Below are 26,088 nucleotides of genomic sequence, written 5' to 3'. Positions count from 1 at the left end.
TTTTTTTGATCATTAAACTGCCTATAGCACCCAGCAATTGAATTAGAAATTACAGCACCATATGTCTTAGAATTATGAAATTTTGAAATCAAATGGTCCATACTATATCTGTTGTTTATCCCATTTAATTAGTCTTATTCATTCTGGGTTATGTGGCACCCATATCCTACTAATTTAGTTTAAAAAATATTTTGTACCGAACACTGATCGCACAAGCATTGGGAATGCCCCAACTTAGATTTTCGAGGAGGTTTCTCGAAAAAAAGATCTAATAGATCTAATTCTAATAGATCTAATAGGGGTCAAAACACTTCTGCAATGGACCCAATAGTAAATATATTTGGCTTTGCAGAATGTGGTTGTCATGGCAATTACTCAACATTGCTATTGTAGTGCAAAAGCAGCCATAGACTATATGTAAACAAACGTGTGTGGCTTTGTTTCAATAAAACTTTTTAAAAACAGGCAGCCAGCTTGTAGTTTTCAGGTCTCTGTAAGATACACATAAATAAATAGACAATTTAAAGTCCCTTTTCTCCTGAATCTTTACCTTGAATATTAAAGAAATAAGTAATGGAAAAATAATCAAGAGCTTAAGAGTCAGGAGACCTGAGTTTTAGATTCACTGTTACCATTAAATCCAACATAAGCTTAATTATGCTAACTTAGTCTAATTCTTCTCTTGCTCTTGGTCTGAGTTTTCTTATCCGTAAAACAACAACAACAACAAAAACTAAAAACAATTTTAAAAGGCTGTAAATGGCATAAACCAATTGCAAAGTTCCTCTACTTCTAAAATGTTATCACCTTTCCTGTTCTACAAATTTAGAATGGCAGCCTTCATTAAAATGCATGACATTTGTGTGTATATATAAAATTAGGTGTCTATCTATATCAACTTTTCCGAGTACTACAAAGTTTTATTTGGCAATTGACTTTGAGAGGCAGGACCTGGTGGGAAGCTGGAAACAAGCCTTGACAATAATAGGAAGAGAGAAAAGCCAGGAGAAACAGAAGCAAGAGCCACCACTGCTGGTTGCCTGAGTTATGGCTCTTGGCAAGAGCACTTATGCCCGTAAATGACAGGAGGATGTGTTCCTCAGGTTGTAATTATGATACCTTCAGCCTGCTATTTGACTTTGCCATTAGTTTCTGATTTTAAAATAATTACTTTAAAAAATAACCAGAACTTTGCTTGAAAAACAAGCAAACAAACAAACTAAAACCTAAGGAGAGTAATTCCTCATTAAATGTTTCTGTTTTATCTTTCTCAATTTTTAGATACTGGGCTGGGAGCAAGCAGAATTCTTTTGTTTTTATTTCTCACATGAATCAGCTAGGAGAGTTAATTACCAATTAAAATTAGAAACACGTAAAGGGCACTTCCAGATTCTTCTTTGATATTCACTAACCTTACTAGGGGAAGGACCAATTAAAGAGTTTGTGAGCCCAGTGCAAAATGAAGACATGGGACCCTTGTGCAAAATGAAGCATTTCAGGACAGTGGTAGCAGAGCATTAATGCAAGCACAGGCCCTTCAAAGCACAGAGCCCTGGGTGACTGCACAAATTGCACGCTGTTTGAGCCACCCCTAATTAAGAGTCTAAGTTTTGTGCTTATTTATTTTTAAAGTTTCCTTTAGTTAGCTCTATATTCAGGAATGTGCAGACAAGACTTCATTTATCAATGTAAGATAAGTGGTTGGGTCACCTTCCCCATACTGTCTGTCCTTAATGACAAGGCCTCTGGGGTATCAGAGAAGCTGTCTGTCTCAGAGCTGTCTTGCTGGCCAGGCCTGGTGCCAGTCATGACCTTGGACTGACTAATCACCCTAACAGCCATGAAACTGAGGTACTAGCCCAGCCACCTAACTCCTCCCTCTTTAACTCTCCTTAAGCTCTCCTCAATTTAGCTTCGGAGACACCCTTGGAGTGTCTATTCAGAGTGTTTTTATAAATAGCTATTTGCCTTTACTGTATAGGCAAAGAGACATGTATAGAGTCCTAAGAACCAACAAATTTCTTTATACTAAAAATATTAGAAATATCGTTCCCCGGGACTTCCCTGGTGGTTCAATGGTTAAGACTCTGAGCTTCCACTACACGGGGCACAGGTTCGATCCCTGGTCGGGGAACTAAGATCCCACATGCAGCAAGGCCTGGACAAAAACAAAAACAAAAACAAAAAAAAGTATCCCTCCCTAATTAAAAAGTACTTTGAGCAAATAGTATAAAGTTAGACATTAAGCTTAGAGATGAGGGTTTTTCAAAAATGAACAGTAACGGAAGAAAGACATTTTGTAAACTTTTAAAAACCACTGGAGAAATGAAAGTCACATGCTAGTTAATTACACTGTATTTGCTTTGATAGGATTGCTACTTAAATCTTTCCTTTTTTTTTTTTTTTAACTTTCTAGAATGTATATATCTTGGTCTGGTGCATGTGTTCTGGATTCACAGATTATCCGAGTTTTTATCCTAGTTCCATGAGTTACTAGCTGCGTGACCTTGGGTAAAATATATAAGGTCTCTGTGTCTCAGTATTCCTATCTGTAAAATAAGCTAATAATAGAAACATTTTACAATATAAATTTAAGGCATTTTAATTACTTAAAACAATGCTTGGTACATGGTTCACCCTCAATTATAGTAACGGTAATATTATTATCAGTATTATACTGCCATTATTATTGTTATCTTCCCCTAAATGGGTTTAAAACCTCAGAGAGAATATCCCATGTCCTATCGTTCAGTGCCTTGAACCTAAAAGCCATTCACTAATTATTTATTGAATGGGTGTATCTGTTTAGATTTTGTGAGACTTTTTTTTTATGGTAGATTAAATACCTCTTGATATTGAATTAAGTCAAATAGTTAATGAAAAGTAACTCCATTAACTTTTAATGCCTATCTTCACTAAAAAGTGTCAATAATAAAGTTTCATCCCTCTGTTTTCATATTTGGCAGCATGAAATCTGATAAGTCAAATAACTGGAGAACTTGGGTAACTCAGTTATCTGGCTAATTATTTAGACAGCGTCATTGTTTACTTCCATTGAAAATTAATTTAATGATGTGTAGAGCCTAGGAGAGCAAAATTACCCAAGGCCTGCAGTCAGGAATTTCCAAATGCAAAGAGAAGAGTTGGCTTAGGAATTGGAGGATTCAAGGCTTAATGAGTATTTAATTATAAGAAAACACGGATCTTATCTGCAAAAGGCTCTGACCTTGGAGAGCTGCTGGAAATACCCCACAAAGACTCCTCTGCCATTTTCCTAACTCATACTAACCCTTTTCCATCATCTACAAAATAAAATTCACTATATATAGCTGCCTCACCTCCTGTTTCATTTCTGGCTACATATCATAGCTCTAGGCAAGTGAATAAACAAGGTTCAAATGATCTACTAAGAAACATTTAGCCTTTACATATAGCTTTGATATTGATTGTACCCATTTATGACAGATCAGGATAAATATCTCTGATGCAATTCATTTTGATGTAAAAAATGTACATTTTAAGAAATATAATTACCTTTTAAGAATATAATTATATTTACAACACAGTAAAAATGAACACAAATTATATAAATATATTGCTAAAAGAATGTTTCAAAAGAGGTTTCTTTAAATCTAATCTAGCTCAAATGACTGGTTTGGGAAGAAGCATAATAAAATAAACCTATTATAATGAAAGGAAAAATTTGGACTGTGACTTTATTTTAAGGAAAAAAGGTCATTTCCAAGAAATGCTTATCACATAATAGGATAGCTTGCAAGTATAAAATTAAGTACTAAATACTTAATATGATTTTAATAAAGCATTTTAACCTGAAAATATACTCAACGTTGGCGTAACATGAAAAGGATTATATTGATTTATATTGACACTTACTTAAACATGTCTTATGTAATACCTACATAATGCCAAGCTATCTGAATGAAAAAAATGAAAAAGTATACAGATACTGAGCATTTGGAAATTTACAAATATTCAATTTGACATTCCATAAACAAAGCCATGGATTATAGTCACAAATGCAAAGATTTTTAAATTAAATATATGATTTCTCATCCAAACACATTGTAATAGCTACAGAATTTATTTTAATGAGAAGACCAAGAAGAATGTACGGTTCTGTAAAATTCAAGGAACAATGGCTTTACCCGTGTGTTACTGTAAGTGCATTTGAATATCATTAAATGCGAGTCCTTCAATATTTTGGGGGGTATTCTTGTAAAAACCTTCTCCCAAAATAAGAGGCATATTAGAAAAAAAAAAAGTAAGTTTCTGGCTTTGTTAAAGTTTATTTGTCCCCTTCTTTTCATTTCACAAGTAAGTCATATCAGTGTTTGAAAATCTAGCTTTCAGTATTTGTTGTAAACATTACAACCAACTTTTTTTTTTTTAAGAAAATGCATTCTAAGGCATATGATAAGGGATAGTTTGTCTTTAGAATTTTTGAACTGTAGCATCTCATTTGTTTTGATCTTTTTTCTTTTTTTTCCTCAGTGATTGCCCAAAGGAGGTTATGGACAAATAATACATGATAATTCATTCATTCATCATGTAAAAATTAGAATGATAATATAAAATTTTTTTTCAAAGCATTGATACAATGATTTACTAAATTCTTTATTTTGGATTTTATTATTGCAATAACAAATAGTGCTAACTTAATTTTTTCTTTTATCATAATTAGCTTATTTATCAGGCTTACTTATAGTCACTAACTTGAGGGCTATGATTCTATTTGACTATTTATTTTAGTAACTGGAAAAATATTGGGATTACTCCTTTGTTTGAAGTTGTTTTGGGATCAAAGTCTTCTGAAATGAATGACTTGCCTTACTAAACAGGAGGTATACGAAGACGGTGCTTGCCCAACTATAGCAATGGCTCTCAGCAATTAAATTTTACACAAGATTAATTTGGTTAATCTCAGGAGAGAGTGCTTGGAGGGTCCCTGGAGCTGGTCAACCAACTGCTAGAAGTAATGTTATATCTGTGTGCTTGTTCCTGGTCAGTCTTGCTATAGTGAGATTATGTTAGTTAGGCTTTCACCTTAGTCGGTTAGTGTCAATGATGATAACTTATACCAACACATCTAGAAGTATTTCTTCATTTATGGTTATTCCAATCTGGTTTGTTTCGCAAGATCTTGCTCACAGATGCTTCCAATCAGTTTTCATTTGATTGCTCTGAGGTCACTGATGAATCATCATAGAACTTATTTTTGTACATAAATGTTTTCTCCCTATTTTATCTTTCTTCAACTGGCTCAGTGACCTGGACCTGCTTTATATCACTTCAGTATAAAATCTGAAATAAGCAATAGATCAGATTTTTAAATACTGCATGTTATAGTCACATACTGGACCTAATGTTTACAGTATGTTGCTGAAGGAAAAGAACCTGTTGCAAAACATTTGCACACCCTGACCCTATATTTTTAAAGATACACGTGTTACACATTTATTTCAATAGCACTATGCATAAAATATTTTAAGCCTATATTTAGTCTGATCTCCTGGGAAGGTGGGATGGTGAAGAATTCTCACAACTGTATGAAAGATGCATTCAAAGAACAAATGACAACAAACAATCCAATATTAAGTACAATAAAAGTAATAGTAACTGAAATACTCTTAGAATTTCTTACTTTACCTTTGGGGAAACTGCTTTCATAATACACTTCTTATCCATCTTGCTCTTTGCTCCCATTGGTAACAAGTGAAAGAAATGGATAAGAGCTCTGAGCACACTGAATATTTCAATCTCCAAGTTTTTTGATGGTCCCATGCATTTCCCCCGATTTAAAGAGCCTTGCCCACTTGACTTACGTACCATATGTTTGCCAGTAATGTGTTGAAGAAATTGTAATCCTCAAGGGTATTTCACAGTTAAAGTCAAAAAATTTTTAATCAGACAGCCTGGAAAAAAGATGTTTGTGGAGAAAGCCTGCTGCTCCTACATCCCCTTGGAGGTGAGAATACTGTCCTGCTCTGAGGACAGCTGACTGGATCACCAGTGGGCATCTGCCCCCAAAGCTAAATCTGGACAGTGTCTTGTGAGGTGACATGATTTGAAATCTCTGCTCAACAGGACAGGTATAAGTAATGAATATACTGATTCTCTTTCTAGGGGAGTTTGAATACATAGCATACATTGAGTCAACAGCTGAAGGAGCAGCAAAAAGTCAAAAGACATGCACAGGAAGAGGCAGTGAACAATAACCATGAGGTAGGAGACACCATGAGTAAACAGAAGACATGAAAAAGTAGAAGCTATAATCAAGCAGAACCAAGTCAGTAGAGAAGAGGAAGCTAAATGGAAGCTCAGCTAGAGGCTTATATTAATCATGCCTGACCTGTGGTTAAGTGGACAAAGCATCTTTTAAATTATGCATCCTCTTTAGAAGGTAGCAGATGCATAATTCCTGTCTAGCAACTACATGAGGAATTGAAATCCACAATCAGCATTTGTTTTCATATTCTCTGACAGGTAAGCAATTGACAAAGTGTAAATTGTTAGTGGCTTTCTTTTGAGGAAAATTAGGAATGCAAACATTCTTGAAAAAATTCTAATCTATATTTGTCTACACTAGTAAAACCAGTTATTTGACATGGCACCTTAGGTCATCATTGAACATTAAGGCTGTCCAACAGATTAGAGGCTATTTTAAACAGAAGTTCTTGGGTACTTTTTAGTCTTTCTGATCCTTTAGGATTAACTCTGTATGAACCTGAATCATTAAAGATATATCAGTAAAAAGACAAAATGCTCCAAATACAAAAAAGAAATTGTTTTCTTCAAAATTAATGAAATTCTAATCATACATCTTACAATGAGATTGACTAAATGTAAAAAAGAAATTTTTTAATAATGGCTAGGAATGTCTAATTCATATTTTTACCTTTGATTTTCTGGATCAATGATAGCATGCTAAAATGCTACCTCTCTACCAAAGAAAAAACAAAAACAAAAAGAAACTCTAAGCTATGAAGGAAATGGCAAATGTTTAGAAACCAGCTCTAATAACACAATAAAGACCTCCAACCAACAGGTTGTGGTCTCAAAATTTGTGACATTTTGTGGTATAAAAGAAAATTTCCCTTTCACAGAAGCCAAGGGGATATCAAATTCAGAATGTTTCTTCTGAAACTTTGTAAGTTTTTCTGACAATTTCTACCTTGGCCATTGTCGTAATACTAACTTTCAACAATGAAAGATAATTTGATGAATTTGGCCAATGCCAATCTGGAATTTTGTATTACTTTGAGCACACCCTTTTGCACTAGTAATAAGAAAATGCTTTACTGAACAAATTAATAATTGAGTGTGATTTCAAGATGAATTCTTAACCTGCACAAAAGAGCAATCTTTTAAAACACTTCAGCATTTTATATTTGCATATAAGCAATAAACCAATTAATTGTTCACTAAAATAGACCCAACTCTTCTACTTATCAAGCCCACACACTACAATTTTGCACAATCTATGTAGTCATTAAATGTGTACTCTTCTTTATAATTCTCATAAATTTTAGATATGGAAAATCCAAATGGGCTCTCCTTAAATTTTATTCCAATTTTGATATTTTTTTAAAGACTCACTGTCATGTGCTAATTCCCTTTGCCTGTTTTGGCTATTTGTTTTTCATCAGAAATCTATGGTCTCTATATTTTATATGTAATTTCTTTTAGATTTTTGTTAAAAATACTCATTCATAAACTTTTTCCTTTCTTTCATATATACTTTAAACTTTAAAAAATGACAACAGCAGAAAACAAACAAAACTCCTCTTTTCTGCATGTATATATTTATCTTCCTTTATTCCTTGAGCAGTTCCTATCCTAGGTGGACGGACAGCACCAGTCACTGAGAGGCAATGATTGAAAGAACTCTACAAATCAAGGGATGGTTATGTGGAGGCAGAGTCAGAGGCTCCTTTTTGCAGTTCTCTGCTCTTCAGGCACCAGGCAGCTGCTCTGACCTGAATATTTGTTTCATGTTAACAACAGCCAGCCTCCAGAAATTTCCTCATATCTTTTCAAGTAGCCTGCCAAGTGGTAGCCTGATCAAAGCAATCTAATATGGCTTAAGTGCCACTGGTTGACATTTTGCATTCTTTTATTGCTTTCCATTTTTATCTACATAAAAAAATTGGTGATAACTAATATCTAGTTGATCTTTTCATTCTGGTAATAAAATGATAATACAAAGATCTTATTATCCACTCCAGACATCCATCATAGTACATTTTCCGATAACATATTACTCAGAGCATTTCTTCACTATCTCCAAATCAAAAGTGAGGTTAAGTACTTGGCCTTAGATTCCCTTTCTCTCCAATCCTTAGACAATGAACTACAAAGAAAAGGAGCTGAACTTCAACCCTTGACACTCTGTCCACATTAATGTCATCTCCAATTTTGTTGTCTCTGTGTCTTAAATAAACCATTTTCTGTAAGAAGCCAAAAATGGTTGGAAGCTCTGCCTACTAAAATATTTTTTTTCAACCCAGAGAGTTTTTATTCTTGTAAGAAAACAAGAGGAATGAGAACAGGAGTAAACAACATTGGAAATGGAGAAGTAAGAAGAGTAAATCTTGGTAGGAAGAAAGAGCAGGTGGGCAGGAGAAGAGACATGTGTAAGGATTAAAGAAACACAAATAATTAAATAAACAAGCAAAGTAAACATCAGAGAACATGGGTTTATGAAAAGCCACTTTTTATATGAATGTAGAGGCGGCCCCAAACTTTCCTGTGGGCAAGCAGGATATTCCATAATTATGTCATTGACTTGAAAAGACAAAAAAAAAAAAAAAAAAAACGGAAAGAAAACACTAACAAAAACAAAATCACAAAAGCTTCCTTGCATCCACTACATCTTTAAAGTAGTTACTTATATGACAATTAGGACTCACCTATAGTTGATAGGAGCAAGTTTAGTTTTCAAATTTTCAATGTATTTAAACCTTCAGATTATAATACTAACAATTTGTAAGGTTACTAGAACAAGAGAGAAAGAAAAAACAAATGGGACTATTGAAGCAAGCAATACACTACCACGATGCGAAATTATCAGAAAAAAATTATATAGAAATATATAGCCTAATGACTTTGGATGTACTGTTGTGAATTACTGGGCAGCAAATTTGAAATTGAGACTGTCTTGGTCACCCTATCTCAGGCTACATACTTTGGCAGACAAAGAGAATGCAGAATAAGACCAATGGCCTTTCTAATAGTACTTACTCAGGCCCTACTAATAATTCATTTGAGAAAATTTCACAAGGGGTAGAAAATTTCTTTTGTGTTCTTTACAGTTTTTAAAAGTCTTAAGTCAATCAATACTATGGACTAGGCAAGAGACTCTCATACACTTACTTTCTGATGCAAACAATTCATGTCTCAGTCACAAAGTACTATTCAGTCTGACTTGGCCTCTTTTGGTAATAACTTGTTAATGATCAGTTGGTATTTGTACATTTTTTTTGTAAATATTTCTATAATAATTATTTTTTGTAAAATCATCTGTAATTTGTCTTTTTTCATTAATTCAAATAATTGATCTTTATGTCAAAAGAACGTGACTAGACAGTCCTTTTCCATCTCCCATATAAAATGATTTTATGATGGTAGACTATGGTTCTCCATGTTGGAGTTGACTGGGGAGGCAAGAATAATCTGATTGCCCTGGACAGAGGAGGATAGAGGGCCATATAATAACACCTCTGTGTTCACCTTCCCATCTGTGAATCTGCAAATACTGACCTAATCTAATACCAAGCTGCAGATAACAAACATATTTTAGCAATGAAATAAGCTAATGGACATCAATGAACTGAGATTGGTCTGGGATTGTGTGCAGAGACATTCCATTTGTAATCGGAGAGAACAAAGCATACATTTTGACACTGACATGACCGCTATTCACAGAGACAGTTCTTTTTAAAAAATACCCTTTCCACACATAAAAATAAGCTTTTGATTTTTAAATAAAAACAGCCTCTCTCCTTCCATTTAAAGATTTTTGACAGCTTTTCCTATGGGGCAGGGGGGAAAGGTGGCAACAAAGAATCTGACAGAGATGGTCCCTGGAATTCAAATCAGCCCTTTCTCAAAAGGACCTTAACAAAAGGCTTTCCCCTGGCCTGTGCATGGAAGATTCCACTGCTGCATCTAAACTACTGACACAAGAAGGGCTGAAAAAGAAACGTATCTGCCATCTCCTAGTCCCAGAGGTCTGAATACATGCAATGCAGCTAGACCTTCCGCCCTCCTCACTTACTACCTATTCTTCAGTAGCAAAGATTGGAGGGTCTGATGCTTTATATATTTTCTTTTCCATATCAAGTAATATCTCCTGTAAACTGAGGAAGGGAGGGTGGAGAGGTGATGAGAAAGGATGGAGTGACTACAGGAAACAGCCGAGCAATTCTGAGTAAGTGTAGAGAATTTGGAGAAGATTTCCATTCAAAATTAATAATTCAGAGTTTAATATTCATTCTCAATGTAAGATAATTTTTATGTTACAGTTTGTATACTTCCTGTGGAAATTTTCTTAAAGACATCAATTGAGGTATTTCTTATTAAGCTCAAAACACAATTGATGTCTAAGGTATGGTATAATTTTTAGACGGTGGTGGTAGAAGGTTGTAATTTAGTGAATGTACATTTCAGTTTCAGACAAACTTATGGCTTACAGAGGATAAATGTAGTAAGTCAATCTTTCATTAAACTACAAGTTATACTGAGATACAATTATTTTATTTATATTTTTTATTGGGTACAAAATGCAGTCCAGGTGGACATCTCTGCTTATTTATCACTGTGAGTTAGAATTGCATTATTTGAAATGTAAATTCCTCCCTATCCTCAAAGTTGAGTAATAACATGAATTCTAGATGGAACTTGGAGTTCTGGCTACATCTGCCCACTACTTCCCAAATAAAACAAAGGCAGAGGAAATGAAAACATTACCTGATCACTGAACGTTCTTTCCAGTGACTGCTGTCAAGTTAAGGCATTTGCAGTCCTGTCCGAGGTGTGCACTGAAAGCTCACAATCACTGGTTTAATTCAAGTAATTTAAGTGTAACACACACTCCTTAAAAAGGGAAAAAATCCACTAACCAGCAAAAACCTTTGTCCTCAAAGGTATTATTCTGTGAAATATCCAGAGAAAATACTATGCTTAATATCAGTCTTATAATAATAAGCCAAATGAAGAGAAGTAGCTAACAAGGGTAATTAGAATATAAACAAGTATCTTAAAAAAACATTGATAGAGCTGAGAACACAGAAGCACGTTTGATGGGGTTAATTTCCATTAAATACTAGACCTTATGTAGTTATATTCTGTAAATAAAAACCCATGCTTTATTCTATGCCTAATATAAATAAAATTAAAGCAGAAGTCTAGAAAAATAGTTTCCTCACATGGATTTTCTAAGATCCAGGAAGAATCAAGAACATCTACAGCTGCACTGAGTCACAAATCTGGCTTTGGGAAAAGATTTTGTGAGTTGCCACTTTGTCTGCACCTATGCTCCAGAGCTGAAAGCAAATTGGACCATGGTATCAGACTTCTAAACCTGTGCTCCTTTTCAGAGAGTGTAGTAAAGATGGGGTTTGAGAAGAGATGATGTATACTTGAAAAATTCTACTTGTGTTAGAGCTCTGAGAGATTAGTTCCGGAACTGTATTCTGTTTGAGATGATTTTTATGCCTGTATGATAGTATAAGAATTTATTGTTTTCATAAATCATGATTCAGTTACCTTTTTATTGTTATGATTGGAAAGACTGGCTTTTATTCTGCTTTAATATGAATATTAAAATATTTTAAGACAAATCTGAGTTGTAAGAAGCACGGGTATTTGAAATAGCATGCATTTAATTAGATAAAGCTTCTTGTTTTTGTAAGTTGGAGACCGTCATTTTATTCTTCAGAGGATGACTTACTGACATTTGGAAACACAGCCAAAGGTTTTGGGAGTAGACTCCATCAACTCATACTCAGCATTTTCCAAGGATATAAAAAAAAAGTTTTACTGACTATGACAGTGAAAGATTAGAAGCTTGTTAGAACCATTTTAGTTAAATAACTAACAACTTTGGTATATTAGATGAGATTCCTCAATGTGGTCAGCAAAACCTGGAAAAGAAAAACCTAAATATTTACGTAAAGAAATAAAATAAGTTTACACTTCAGATAATGCTACAACTCAAAATAAAATCACAGTCCTTACATCCTTTCAAGTTCTCTAGTCCAAATCAAAAAACTCAGTCCATGCATCTTTTCTAACTCATCATTTGGCATGCATATCACAGATTTGAAGGGTTTTGGTTATTTTTGCAGATATATGATTAGGATGTAAAAATTCATTATGTAAATAGTCATAATGTACAAGAAAAAACTCTTTAGATAAGTAATTTTCTGTATATACATAAAACTTGGAAAAACACACATTTTCCAATGTAAAATTTTGGTTGAATTTAGAAGGGTTTAATAGTAACTTTCACATGAAAAGATTTTTTTTCTTCTATATTTGAGTTAAGAGATAAAAACAGAAAGTGAAGGAAATAAGACCCCACAGAATTTTCTCCTAATTTGGTTGTGAAGAGAACTACTGGAATCCAAGATCTGCCAAAATACAAATGCTATTTGCTTTATCCAAAGGTCTACAGAGACGTTTGCACCTTCTGTTACAAGATATTTGTCACCTCTTTTCCCACTTAGAGGTAGGAACTGAAGCAGGAAAGTCTTCCGCTGGACAGATTTCAAAATGAATTTTTACAACCCAGATGATGGACTGGTATACTTCAAAAGTGAATTCATGAGTTTTATAAATGCCTTTTTCTTGCTCTCTTTTTTCTTGACTAGCTACATCATAATGGAGGAATAACATTTTAAAAATTTTGAATAGGCACTTACTGGAATTACAGTTAATCCTGATACAATCTAGATGGGGAAGAATAGATGAAAAATGAAAATTTATCCTTCAAGGTAATAGCTGCAGACATCCAATAAAATCACAGTCCACCCTTCCGGGGACAGACACATGCAAATATGGCCACTCCATATTATTTATTCTTTACATACTTCTAGAACCCAGATTCATTGTTATAAAACTGCACCATTGGAAACAACAATTAAAAGGTTTTTTAAAAAATGGCCAATTCAAACAAAGCTACATGGTGACAAATCTAAGTGAAATAACGAATTGTTAACTGTCAAAGATGCTTGGCTTAGACTGGCTGCAGCTTTCTCCCCATCTGTGAAAGAACAAATCATTGTTTTCAATATAATTAAAAAGTGCTCCGTCACAATGGGGTACAGTGCAAGCTCAGCTAGGCTCAGACATCTTGAACCTCCAAAATCTATTATCCCACAAAGGCCAACAGAATCCTATAGAATTTTCATGGTCAAATGGAGAGCTAGTTGAAATTATTCTCATTTCACCCTAATGTATTTATTATTATTATTATTTGCTTGGGCAAAAAAGGTAAGAGCCACGTGTTAGCTAGATTCCGTGCCTTGTATTAATTGGAGGAAGAAAGAAACATCTGTTCCCTTTAGAAACTCTAGTGGCTGAGAAGTAGTGTCATTCTTCGGAGCACATACACCTATCCCTTTGTTAGGAGCTAACAATGTTATCCCTGCGTAGTAAGTGTCATGGTAACTACTGCTATTGACTTTCCTTTTCCTATACTTTCTTCTTATATAAAATCAGATTCCCTAAGAACAGAATGTCTAATCTGGATAACACAGACTGTGATTATAAGGGTTATCTTTAAAGGATCATGTGGCATGTTTTATGTTTATTTTATATATAGATAAATATTTGTTGGTTTTGTTTGTAGTATTTAATGCCTTTGGGGAACATGAAAAATACAAACCTAGATTCTGTTTCCATATAGCTGAGTTTGTCATGTGTCGTCAACCGCATCAGAAAAGTGGTTGCAAACAGCCAAGGATCAGCACCTACACAACTCTTTCCACAGAATGCTTTGCTGTTGGAAAATTCCCATGAGCGAGCGTGTCCCCCTCCCAGGGCTAACAGCCCCTTTACTGCAATTAGGCAATTTTGATTGACTTGTAGTAACCTATCATTGTCACTAGAGGGAACTCTAACAGAACTGTAAAAGAGTACTATGGATTCTTTAGTAATCTTAAAAAAAAGTCTTATTATTGAACTTAATTTAACTAATATTAATTGATGCAATTGTATGCAATAAACTACCAATGAAGTAATTTTATATTTTATGAGCTACTATTCTGCCCAACATAATTTGAAAATGTATGTGGGGTTTTCACAAATGCCTTACCTCATCACATTTTACTACTCTTTTTGTAAATCTATGTAGTCTTGAATTTTTCTCTCTGTTTATTCATTATTGTGTGTACTCAGCACTTCCAGGAAATACAGTAAAACCTCATTAATTTGTACTCCTATTATTTGGAGTTAATGATAATATTGAAATGTATTGGGCAGAATATTTGTAATTCTTCATTCAATATGAGCGGAGATCACCTGAGAAAAACTAAACAAATTATGAAAGGCCAAGTTTGGGAAGAAAACTGATTTCAAGTAATTTACTATACAATGATGGCACAACTAACATGAAATAATGTTCTAATTATGGATAATTCTTAACCACCCATTATCATCAGCCTAGTAAGACCTTTCCTTAAGATTTTTCCAGCTATTAATTTGTGCTTTTGAATGTAACTGAAAACAAAACTGCTTACAATTTTTTTTTCTTACAATTTAGACTTTTTCTTAATTCAGCCTGGTCTTCCCCCAGATTTCATCCAGTTTGGTGAGGTTTTACTGTAGTGACTCTTTCTGAATGCTACAATTAAGCAGGAAAGCATTATTCTTCTGCAGAAGAGTCTGTGTCTTTAGTGTTCTCATGGCTGTTTGCTGAGGGCCGCAGACTTTGGGCATTGAAGGGTTGTGTATTGCTGTTTGATAGCAAAATATCACCACACAGTATTTCCAAACAGAAATGATGGACTACCACAAAGGTAGTTATTCAAAGGAGAAGCCCAAGGAGTAGAGTAAGAGCAACTGTTGATCTAGATCACTAAGTAGAAATTTGACATTTTATAGCATATGTTATCCAAGTAAAAGTTGGTGTATTTTTGTTTTATCTAAAAGGATTTCACCTATAACCAATCAGATTGTCAGTCAATATAAAAATAGGAAATTCAGTTTGAGGCATCATTAAGCCTGAACATTTATACTTTCAATTAACCTCATTAATACATATGGCTTCCCTTTGAAGAACCCTCAGTGGTAGGAATCACAAAACAGTAAATTATGTTAACGAAATAGAAACAATAAAAAGATGTCCCCAAAACCTAAATGAATTTAAATAATGGAGATGAGACCATTAAATGTTTTAACTTTCCATGGCAAACAGGCTACTTGATAAATGTTTGCAGGCAAAACTGAATAAAAAGTGAAAAGTGTTAGTTCAATGGGGGAAGGCGAGTTGTTACCTAGATTGACCGTCAGTTTCACACGTCCTGCGTCCAGCTCCAGGCGGAGGGTGTCTGCTGAGTCTCTGGAGGTGGTTGCCATGAGAATGCCATATGCGCGTTGGGACCGAAACCGTAAGGATACATCCTCAGCCTCCGTGTGCATCACCAGCGGGAGCTGGATTTTCATAAACATACTCCCATCATAGCTCAGAACCGTTGCTTCTATAGATGGGAAATGAATATACAAGCTCTTGGTCAGTTTAGTGCATTTATACTTTGAAAAGGAAAAGCATGACCTATTAAAGGTTTCCATATAAAACACAAGACACAAACTCAGCTCATCTTCTTCCGAAATGAGCAATTTTTTTTTTTTTTTTAACTAGAAAGAGAAGTCACAGGAAAGAGAATTTCCTCTGTGAAGTATCTGCTAAAGTCCAGAAGCAGAGGTGGCTGCACTTCCCTTTCTGTACCCAGAGCACTTTCTACCTATAGCATTCATCATGTCAGATTATCCATGTTCATGTATGCATATCCCTTCTCAAGAGCAGACATCATATTTTTTTCGTATAGCCATAGAGTGAGCCTGGCTTGAAGCACTAGCAACAGTATATACATGTTTATATATGGTCAGGCCACTGATCAGCTCCGTGAAATTAAACTTGGCTCTGCATCCTTCACCTGCAAAATGAGAGGGTGCTACTAGAGTATCTCTAAGGCCTTTGCTTACCCAAAAAGCCCATGATTCTAAGAAAAGTTATTATCATCTTTTTCATAATTTCTGCCCTAATACAATCAAAAAAAGAAACATAAAAAAATATGACTTAAATATAGGATTCAGGCCAACACTTTTCCAGAGGTGATGTTCAAAAACAGAAGAAAAATTGATATTACCAAACAACAGGTAATGCTTCTTCTGAGTCACTATGGTTAACAAGGTAATTCTTTTTTACAAAGACACAAACTGTAACTTCATTTGTAAGTTCATTTGCAGATAAGGGGTAACTTAAAGCATTATCTGTAAGCACCACCATGGTGTTCCGAAAAAATTAAGCTATCACCAAAAAGTCAATAACTATGTACCTGGGTAACATTGAGTAAGGATGGGGGTGGGACTGACAAGCTTGTGTGGGTGTGTGCTACTAAAGGAAAATGGATTGCTTTAATGGGGAAGTTGATTAATGCTGCATTAAACACACAGAGAAGCGAATAGCAAAACTGTTGATCTCAAACTGACTGTTTTAAGAAATAGCACCCCTTAATGTTAAACACCATACGGTTGTGGAACCCTGCAAAACAAGTATGAGTCATTTTGCTTTCTCATGGGTTCTGATAACTCAGAATAGCATTTAATACAAGAAAACCTACCTGAAATTAAAATAAACTAGGAAATTCTCATTATCTTGCCTATTTACAACAATTAACTTTACTGATGAAACCATGCTTATTATGAAGACTATATTCTGGAGTTGTGGTTTTGAAAGATTATCTTCCAAAAAGTCAGGAAAATCAAGTATTGCTTTTAACAGACTTTAATCATTAGTTATCTTCGTGGGACTGAATGCACATCCAGAACAGATAAGTGCTGAGGGTTCCAGAACTCCCTCCTTAGGGCCCTTCTCTTTTCTCTCTACCTCTTAAGGGATCTTGGTCAACTCACACGCTCACTCCCCCTAATACTTATTCACAGTCCTGACTTCTCTCCTGAGCCCCATCAAACATCCATCAGCCATTGCCTATTTGACATCTCCAATCTGAATAAGATACACACACCAAAAATGAACAAATTCAACATGTTCCTGCCCCAGTGTTCTCCATCTCAGTAAATGGCTTAACACCATTATTCAGACCTTAACCTTTCTGCGTTCTCTCTTACCCTCTCTGCCACATCCAATCTATTTGCAAATCTGCAAGTCTTGCAGCCTCTGATTCCAATCCATTTCCTGAATCAACTCGTTCTTGCCGCTATAGTACCTTAGACTCTGCTCTCATGTCTCACCTAGACCACTATGATAGCTCCCTCAATGGTCTCCCTACTTCTACTCTTTCTCCCTATACACAGCAGCCAGGCTAAACTTTTAAAGAAGTCGATCAGATTCAATAGCACTTCATTGCTTCAACTGTGCACACCCACCCCCCACACCTCCATCCTTCACCTCCCCACCCCTCGCCAATAGATTCCCACCACTGCAGTTAGAATAAAATCTGTATTCCTTTCATTAACCTATAAGGTTGTGTGTGATTCAGCCCCAGCCCATCTCTCTGGCCTCAGCTTTTAGCACGTCCTCCCTTGTTTAGTATACTCCAGCCACACTGATTTCATCTCTCATTCAAGTATCTGCACTTGCAGAACCTTCTGTCTTAAAAGGTCTCACCCCTAGATCTTTATATGGCTTGTTCCTTCAGCATTCAGGTCTCTGGTCAAATGTTACTCCAGAGACGCCTGCTTCAAATCCTGCTTCTAATTCCCCCTCCCGTTATTCTATATCTGCTTACCATTTCTTTTTTTAAATTACCATTTCTGATTTGTTTGTATAGTATAATCTGTCTTTGCCTTTTAGTATGTGACAGTCATTACAGCAGAAGCTGAGCTCTGCTATTCATTGCTCTATCATCAGCTGAGTGCACAAAAAAGTGCCAGGCAAACAGTAGAGCCTCGATAAAATTATCTGAATTGACAATTGCACTTGATACTGAGGATATATGAAAGAGCATATTTCAATTTGAATATCATACATACATAAATACTCACTAATGAGATTATTTATTCTATTATAAGTGAATCTAATTTTGGTAATATAGATGAACAAAATATCCCTTAAAGTCTACGTTGAAAGCCATAATTGTGCCACAAAAGACAGACTAGGAGAGGAGTCTGTTTACCAAAACAGGGGTCTCATGGCTAAGCATTGACCTAAGTACTGAGAAAATAAAATATGATCCCCTTAAAATATGTTGGTTCTACCTCATATCACATATCTACATCATATTTTTCCAATAAGGTTTCCCTAAAGAAAATCTAGTAGGAGTTGCTCAAAAAATAATTAAAACATGATTGTAAAGTTGTAGTGAATACTATAAAAAAAATGCTTCTAGTATAATCTTAAAGAAATTTGATCTCTACCATTTCTCTTCCTAATTTATAGCCAATTATTGTCCATATCTATAAAGCAACAAATATTTGAATAAAAACTTACAAGCCATTATCAATTGTTCAGTTACTTTGGTATTATACAGAGAAAAGGGCGAAAATATTTTTAGTTTTCTCTTATTTATTTAATCTGTAAATCTAGTCTCTATTATTCAACAATTATTTTTTAAATGATCTCATATTCTTCTATGAAATGTAGCTTAATTTGATTGAAAATTAAGTAGAGGGAACATCCTTTTAGAAATATAGATGACTGACAATGGATCATAAATATTGTATGAAATACAATCTAAAGTAAAAAAAAAAAATCAGTATCATTGGCCTTTAACATTCTCTGAAAAGCTGCAGGAATGAAATAACAGTAAAGTAATAAAACTCGAGTGCCTCTGAGTTAATGTTTAATTAGACAAGAAACGGAAAATGCAAAGGTTGTAGTCTAGAGTTGCCAAATAAATGGTAAACAACATTCTGACATTTGAAGGTTATGCTATTTGGCAGCATCCTTTAAACATTAGTAAACATCGCTTAGAACACAAAAGAGCTCTTTAAAAGGCTAATACAGTACTTCCCAGCAGGAGAGAAGAAGTTTCAACTTCGTCCCCTCCAACTCCTTCCCCCTTGTCGTTAAGTTTGATAAATTTGCTTTTCTGTGCTATTCCTTCTTGTGGTTTAAAATGTACACCTGTGCTCAGTTTTGCCGAAAGGCAGTCACATATTGTGGTCAGCGATGAAAATCAGACAGGGAGCCAAATTATATTGCTCTGACATCTGTCCCTCCATCTGTTGGAGTTTTAACAAACAAGTATAAAGTAGACCTCCAATGATACCATATACATACAACCAAGAAGGATTTCTATATGACCAAGTCTCCACAAATTTTCAGTTTTAAAAAATAAAGAAGGAGGGAAGGTGCTGAATTCAATTTATATTCAATTGGACGATTTCTATACTACTCTTCTTTATGGGATCAGTGCACATAAAAAAATACTATTTTCTTATTTGCCTAAGTCAGCATACACTCTGATCTTTTTTTTTTTTGCGGTACGCGGGCCTCTCACTGTTGTGGCCTCTCCCGTTGCGGAGCACAGGCTCCGGATGCGCAGGCTCAGCGGCCATGGCTCACGGGCTCAGCCGCTCCGTGGCACGTGGGATCTTTCCGTACCGGGGCACGAACCCGTGTCCCCTGCATCGGCAGGCGGACTCTCAACCACTGCGCCACCAGGGAAGCCCCACTCTGATCTTTTTAATAAACTCTTCTGCTTACTTAATGAAGAATGAAGATTTTCTATGTGATTGCAACATTGTTCCCCATGCTGCAATGTCCAAGGACTTGAACATGCTTCTTTATAAATTAACATTTATTGCTCAATAATAGGAAAATAGAAACTTTATAAATGCCTTTTTCTTTTTTTTTTAATTTCAAGAGTTGTCAGTCAACTTTTATGTGATCAACAGCCTTATGTGATCAGAGTATATGTGAAGAAGAACCACAGTCAAAGCTCTCTCTTTTGAATTGGAAACCCTGAGGGTTGGACATGATCTTGTGTTGACTGAACTAGGGCAGAGCTGGGAACTGGACAGAAGCCAGATTTTGTGGTATTGAGCATGACAAGCATCCCACATAACCCTTGTTCTTGGGAGATGACACAATGTGAGCAAGAAAATTAATTCTGAAAAGCAAAGACTTCTCACAGTACACTGGGTAGTCCAGAAACAAAAACCTCACAAAAATGACTATTTCCTCTCTTCAGTACACAACCAACCTGTACTCAAAGAAATCTGCAGAAATTTCCAGCCACCTGTCAGATAAAAATGTATGTTGAATCCCAGTGATGAAGTTTGCTATTAAATTCTCATTTGCAAAGCTGCATATGCTTGCCACCCCTCCTTCTAATTACTGCAATATATAAATAGTTTCTCTCCCTCATTCCGGTTTAGGAAGCTCTACAATTTCCATTCTTATTTCTGCCATATGTAGTAGCGGAATATTGCCACAGGGTGGTACACCATGCATATTTAACTGAAGGCCTTTGTAATTTGTGTGACAGTTCAGTTATACCCTTTTCTAGCTTCACTTAAGCAGGAGGCATCAGAATAAGTGACAGCTCTCTGAGTGATTAAAATGAAAACACCCTGCCGATGCAGGGGACACGGGTTCATGCCCTGGTCCAGGAAGATCCCACATGCCGCAGGGTGGCTGGGCCCGTGAGCCATGGCCGCTGGGCCTGCGTGTCCGGAGCCTGTGCTCCGCAACGGGAGAGGCCACAGCAGTGAGAGGCCCGCGTAACGGAAAAAAAAAAAAAAAAAAAAAAAAAAAGAGAAAAAACACTTAAATCACACAGGTCTGCTAATCTCACGTTATATCTAACTGTAATATATCTCACAAGCTTTGTCACTTTGTTGTTGTTGCCTCCTTTGGGAAATTTCTAAAAACTATACTATACAAACAAATAAACTGAAATTAGAACGGAAAATGTGCCGAGAATATATACCTTACAAACAAAACTATGCAGAAATAATTAACCTCTAATGACTATTCACAGGAATTTCAATTAAGTACTAGGAGAATGAATGAATCTAGACGATTAAAATATTTATCTATCTATGCACCTATCTCATTGTACAACCCAGAACAGTGATAGTATTTTGGTAGGTAATTTAAGATCATTATTAGATTATTAGGTTATTTTTATTGATTTTTATATTGATTAAGCTGATGAACCTCCTTATTAAGATAAAGAATCAAAATTACATTTCAACTTTGGATTCTGGAAAAGAAATACTTCTCTAGTAAGTGTTAGCTTAAGTAAATTAAACTATTTCAGGAATGCAGGGGCAAAAAGACTAAATGTGTATGGCTTAAAAAATAAATGGCAGGGCTTCCCTGGTGGCGCAGTGGTTGAGAATCTGCCTGCTAATGCTGGGGACACGGGTTCGAGCCCTGGTCTGGGAGGATCCCATATGCCGTGGAGCAACTAGGCCCGTGAGCCACAACTACTGAGCCTGCGCGTCTGGAGCCTGTGCTCCGCAACAAGAGGCCTCAACAGTGAGAGGCCCGCGCACCGCAATGAAGAGTGGCCCCTGCTTGCCACAACTAGAGAAAGCCCTTGCACAGAAACGAAGACCCAACACAGCAAAAATAAATAAAAATAAAATTAATAAACTCCTACCCCCAACATCTTCTTTAAAAAATAAAATAAAATAAATAAAATAAATAAATGGCAGGTACTTTTAGGCTAAATGTCTAAGAGAGCAATGTTATTTGGAGCATGAGAGGACATGCAACAACTCATCAATATTTTTTCATATTGATTTTTTGTTCCATTGTTGAAAATGAGTGACAATGGGTATAGTGACTAAAGCATTTATCTGAAACTCTTGGGTCAATGAAAGAACATACTTAGACATATTTGTTCTGCTATTTCTTCCTTTTGTCTGGTCTGCAAATGAGCGGTGACAGCTATCACACTTTACTCTTCCTTTAACCCTATTCTCCTTCTAATGGGAGAAGAAAAAAAAAATGTAGCTTTGCCTCCTGCAAGAGAAGGAAAAAGAGGCACCCGTTCAGAGCTTCCACAGACACGCTAAGCCTTAATATCAAATTGGTAAAGGAACCTCTGTGCCTTTGAAATTAGGGTGCACTTCTGAAAACGCTGGTATAACTTAGATGGTTTAAAATCACCTTACTCTTCAAATTTCAAACTTGAGAAGGTCAACTAAAGTGAAATGACAGGCTCAGGCAATAGTGTCAGGGAAGCTGCAACTCACAGCTTAGCTTGCTTCGAATGCTATTTTTGACATAGATATTAGCACTAGATGCCAAAAGGATGTCTAATTCATTCCTTTTTTTACTTTCTAGTGTCTTGAAATTAAAAACTGGGCAAAAGAGACAGTGATTGTCTTTGATACATCTTAGGCCCATACCCTAGAGGATCCAAAAGACTCAACTATTTATTTATCCCTGCAATATACTTAAAAAGCTGTGTCTTCCCAGAATCACGCCCTTTGAAAATCATTAAGGACTCATCAGTAACACACATCAGGTGTGGCTGCACAGCCTGCAGAGAGTTTACTACCGCAGAGCATATGTTATGTTTCAATGGTCATTTAAAGTTTGAGGTCCACGCTGAATACGCTTTTCAGCTCAGGGGAGTCAGCAGCTTGGATTTTGGAACCCTACCTCTCTCGCAGGACCTGCCAAGATAGCCTGTTCCGGAACAATCGCAGACATATCTGTTCCACCCATCCCTGCACATGCCGCTGTTTTTGCAAGGGTTGCTAAGGCACGGTTTTGCTGTTTCCCTGGAGCAGGAGGGCTTCACTCCAGCAGTACTTTGAACTTCAGCCATTTGCCGGATATCTTTGCTCTGGCCGTCAATGAACAAATCTCTTATGCAGCCCACATAGCCATAGTTGAGCAGCGCAGTCCACACCTCGGTGGGGAAGACGAGGCCGGCCTTATTTTCTGGCAAGCCCCCCAGGTACAACTCGTCATCCAGGTCCAGAATCTCACTCTCGCCAGGAGCAGTGTAGGGCGTGCGCAGAGTGTTGACAGAAATGGTACCTGTTGCAAAGACAAGAGAGCACACAGGTCTTTACAGCGTGCAACCTGTTCTGAATATCACACTTTCTCTCCTCCATCTGCCTGAGGGTGAACTCCTTGAGGGCAGACATTTCTTATTTTTCTTTCTATTCCTGGTGTACTTCCTGGGGAAATGAACAGAAATATGTGGAATGAAATAACTTTAAGAATAAGGCAAACTGTCATTTAAATGGTTCTATTTCACTTTGGGAATGAAAACCAAAGTGTACAGACAAGAAAGAATGTTTGTCAGCCTCTAAGAGTTCAGGGTAAAAAGGAAGGAAGGAAGGAAGGAAGGAAGGAGGGAAAGGAGGGAGGGAGGGAGGGAGGGAAGGAGGGAAGAGAAAAGGGCATTCTTACCACTCTCTAACAGTTCAGCCAAGATGGAAAGAAAGGAAGGGTGGGAGGGGTGGGAGGGGAGGGGAGGGAGGGGAGGGTGGGAGGGGAGGGTGGGAGGGGAGGGAGGGGAGGGTGGGAGGGGAGGGTGGGAGGGGAGGGAGGGGTGGGAGGCAGGAGGGAGAAGGAGAGGGAGAGGGAAAGAGAAAGAAAGAAGGAGAAATTGGCATTCTACATCACTCTCTGGAATAAAGTCAGACTCTCTTTGGTTAGTGTTCATTTTCAAAGCAGGTATGCATCTGCAAACCAATGAAAGGTTGTGTTGTTCCCCCATCCTTAACTGACTTCATTGTTTTTATTTTACACAATACATTGACAGATTATCTATGTCAAAACCTGCCTTCATCACACTCAGCTGTATGAATCTATTGCTTAGCCTCTATGGTCTCAGTTTACGCATTCATAATATGGGCATAGTAATATGACCTACCTCATATGAGTGTTAAATGAAATAATACAGGTAAAGTGTCTGGTTTGTAGTAAGCACTACATAAATGCTGTGTATCATGATTCATCACAAGAACCAAGTCAAATTGGGTGTTTACTTTTTAAAAAAAAAAACAAACTAGTTACTTATCTAAATTGACAAGTTGTTTTTTCTTCCTCACTCCAATGTGAGGGGAAAATAACTCTATTAGTTTATAAACACACGGAAATCCTAGCCTTAAGCATAGGATGAAGAGGTAGACATTCACATGGGATTATCTGAGGATCACAGAAAAAATTAGATATTTATGGAATCCATTAAAAGAAGAAAAAAAGAAAGACAGCAGGTATTTTCCTGATCAAAACTTTCATCCTGTACCACCAGATTACTCAAAATTCCACTAATATTCTATCTTCAGAAAGATCTTTGTAAAAATGCAAATATGATACCCAAAAAGGACACCACATTGACCCATTTCCAGATTATCCCAGATTTCTTTCTCAGGTCTAGACCATAAAGCAGACTAGGGACCTAGAGTCTAACAAGAGAAAGTGGATTAGAAGCCTCAGGGATTTAGAGTGCAGACAAAATGGGAGAGGCCTGAAGACAGAAGATGGGGTACAGAGGTAGAGACAGAAAGGGAAGGGAAAGGGCAGTGTGTGTAGAGGGTGGGTAGGAAGATGCATTTCAGTTCTTTCGCCAACTAGCGAAGGCCCACTCCAAATGGAACTATGGCCTGTGGTGAATGTGAAAGTTGCATCTAAGCACACAGGGTTGCCAGGCCCTGCATTGTTCCCAGGAGACTCCCAAATCCCAGCAGAGGGGTGCTCCTCGATATGGGCAGTGTAATGGGATCTGTCTTTGTGAGGGAGAAGGGCATGGAAGCCGCTGATGGAGACTGTGCGCCAGCCAAGTCATTAAGAAGACATTTGTCTCTCTAGACTTCCACAGAAAGAAATGGAAAAAGCTCCTAGGGGAGAAACACTCAAAGGCATTGCTATTTTGGCCTTCCAAAGAGGGGGGGTATAATAGGGATTTTGGAAGGAGGCAGCAAAAGGGGAAAATGACAAAGTGTTCGTTTTTACTGTTCACATTTGTGCAAGTGTCTAGAAGAAAATTCATTTAGGAACATACAGGAACCGGAAAATCCCACTTAGAAAAATATTTTAAAAATCATTTAGGGGAAATTAAATATATAATTTTGAGAGAGAATGGTGACACTTTTCTAAATAGAATTTCATTACACGCATTTTTAACTGTTCAAAATGCCCTAAGAAGTGAGTTGAGATGATCCCTAACCTCTGCAGCAGCTAATGTAAGTTAGAAAATGATGAGAAAGAGTTAAGTATTAATGACAAAGGGTAAGGTGGACATTTAAAAAAAAATGTGGAAAGCAAAGTGTTGTATGCAATGAACACAGTGACTTTTAGGTTTTTAAGATAAAAGAGAGAGAGATGCCAGCTCCTGTTTTCCAATTAGTTCAAGAAGACTTCCTAGAAACAAATACGTCATATTCAGAGACAACAGCTAGGAGACACAGAGCAAGTGAACAATGACAAAGTTTACAAGAGTGGGGATATATTTTTAAAATAGGCAATTTTTCCCATAGGCCTTTTTATTCACGGAATAAGCTTGATTTAGCTCAGGGAGGGGAAAACACTTGGAAAAACTGTCTTGTCCTTATTTGTGGTGTTATAATTCTGACACTAAGGATACTTGGAGGATTCCTGAGATGAGGGAATCCGGTGGCTTGCATAACACTCCACTCTCTGTGTCCTCTGCATAGTTTGCAGAGCTCGGTACACTCTGGAGTTTCCATATTCAGTGTGCCTATACTCTCGGGGCAAATCTGCTGCCAAGTGTTTCAGATACTCATCTATTAAGAGTTTGTCTGACAGAATGGGGTGACTAGGTCTTGTAATTTTTATTTATGGTGCGTTAGTGCCTGCTCTGAACGAAGTATCTAAGTTCAGATATGTCTCTATGAATGTGCTCGTTGTGGCCAGGGTAAGATATTCACTATAACTTTGTGATT

At 36.5% G+C, this 26,088-nt stretch overlaps 1 protein-coding gene across 33 annotated transcripts in view; it reads right to left on the bottom strand.

The window, feature by feature from the left end:
- NRXN1 (neurexin 1) overlaps positions 1–26,088 on the bottom strand; it is a gene marked incomplete at both ends in the record, with an annotated part of 1,144,386 nt that overhangs the window by 592,575 nt on the left and 525,723 nt on the right. For 26 of the 33 annotated variants that reach the window (XM_079720554.1, XM_079720542.1, XM_079720558.1 and 23 more), the window contains 3 exons: positions 12,945–12,971; positions 15,519–15,722; positions 22,829–23,212. In XM_079720554.1, coding sequence (XP_079576680.1) covers positions 12,945–12,971; positions 15,519–15,722; positions 22,829–23,212 — 615 coding nt within the window. The remainder of the gene's footprint in view (positions 1–12,944; positions 12,972–15,518; positions 15,723–22,828; positions 23,213–26,088) is intronic. The other 7 variants (XM_079720532.1, XM_079720544.1, XM_079720543.1 and 4 more) reach the window with 1 other exon arrangement.

This window comes from Hyperoodon ampullatus (assembly GCF_949752795.1).
Source record: "Hyperoodon ampullatus genome assembly, chromosome: 15".
NCBI classification, from domain to species: Eukaryota; Metazoa; Chordata; class Mammalia; order Artiodactyla; family Ziphiidae; genus Hyperoodon; species Hyperoodon ampullatus.
This window is presented reverse-complemented; position numbering and strand designations above follow the sequence as displayed.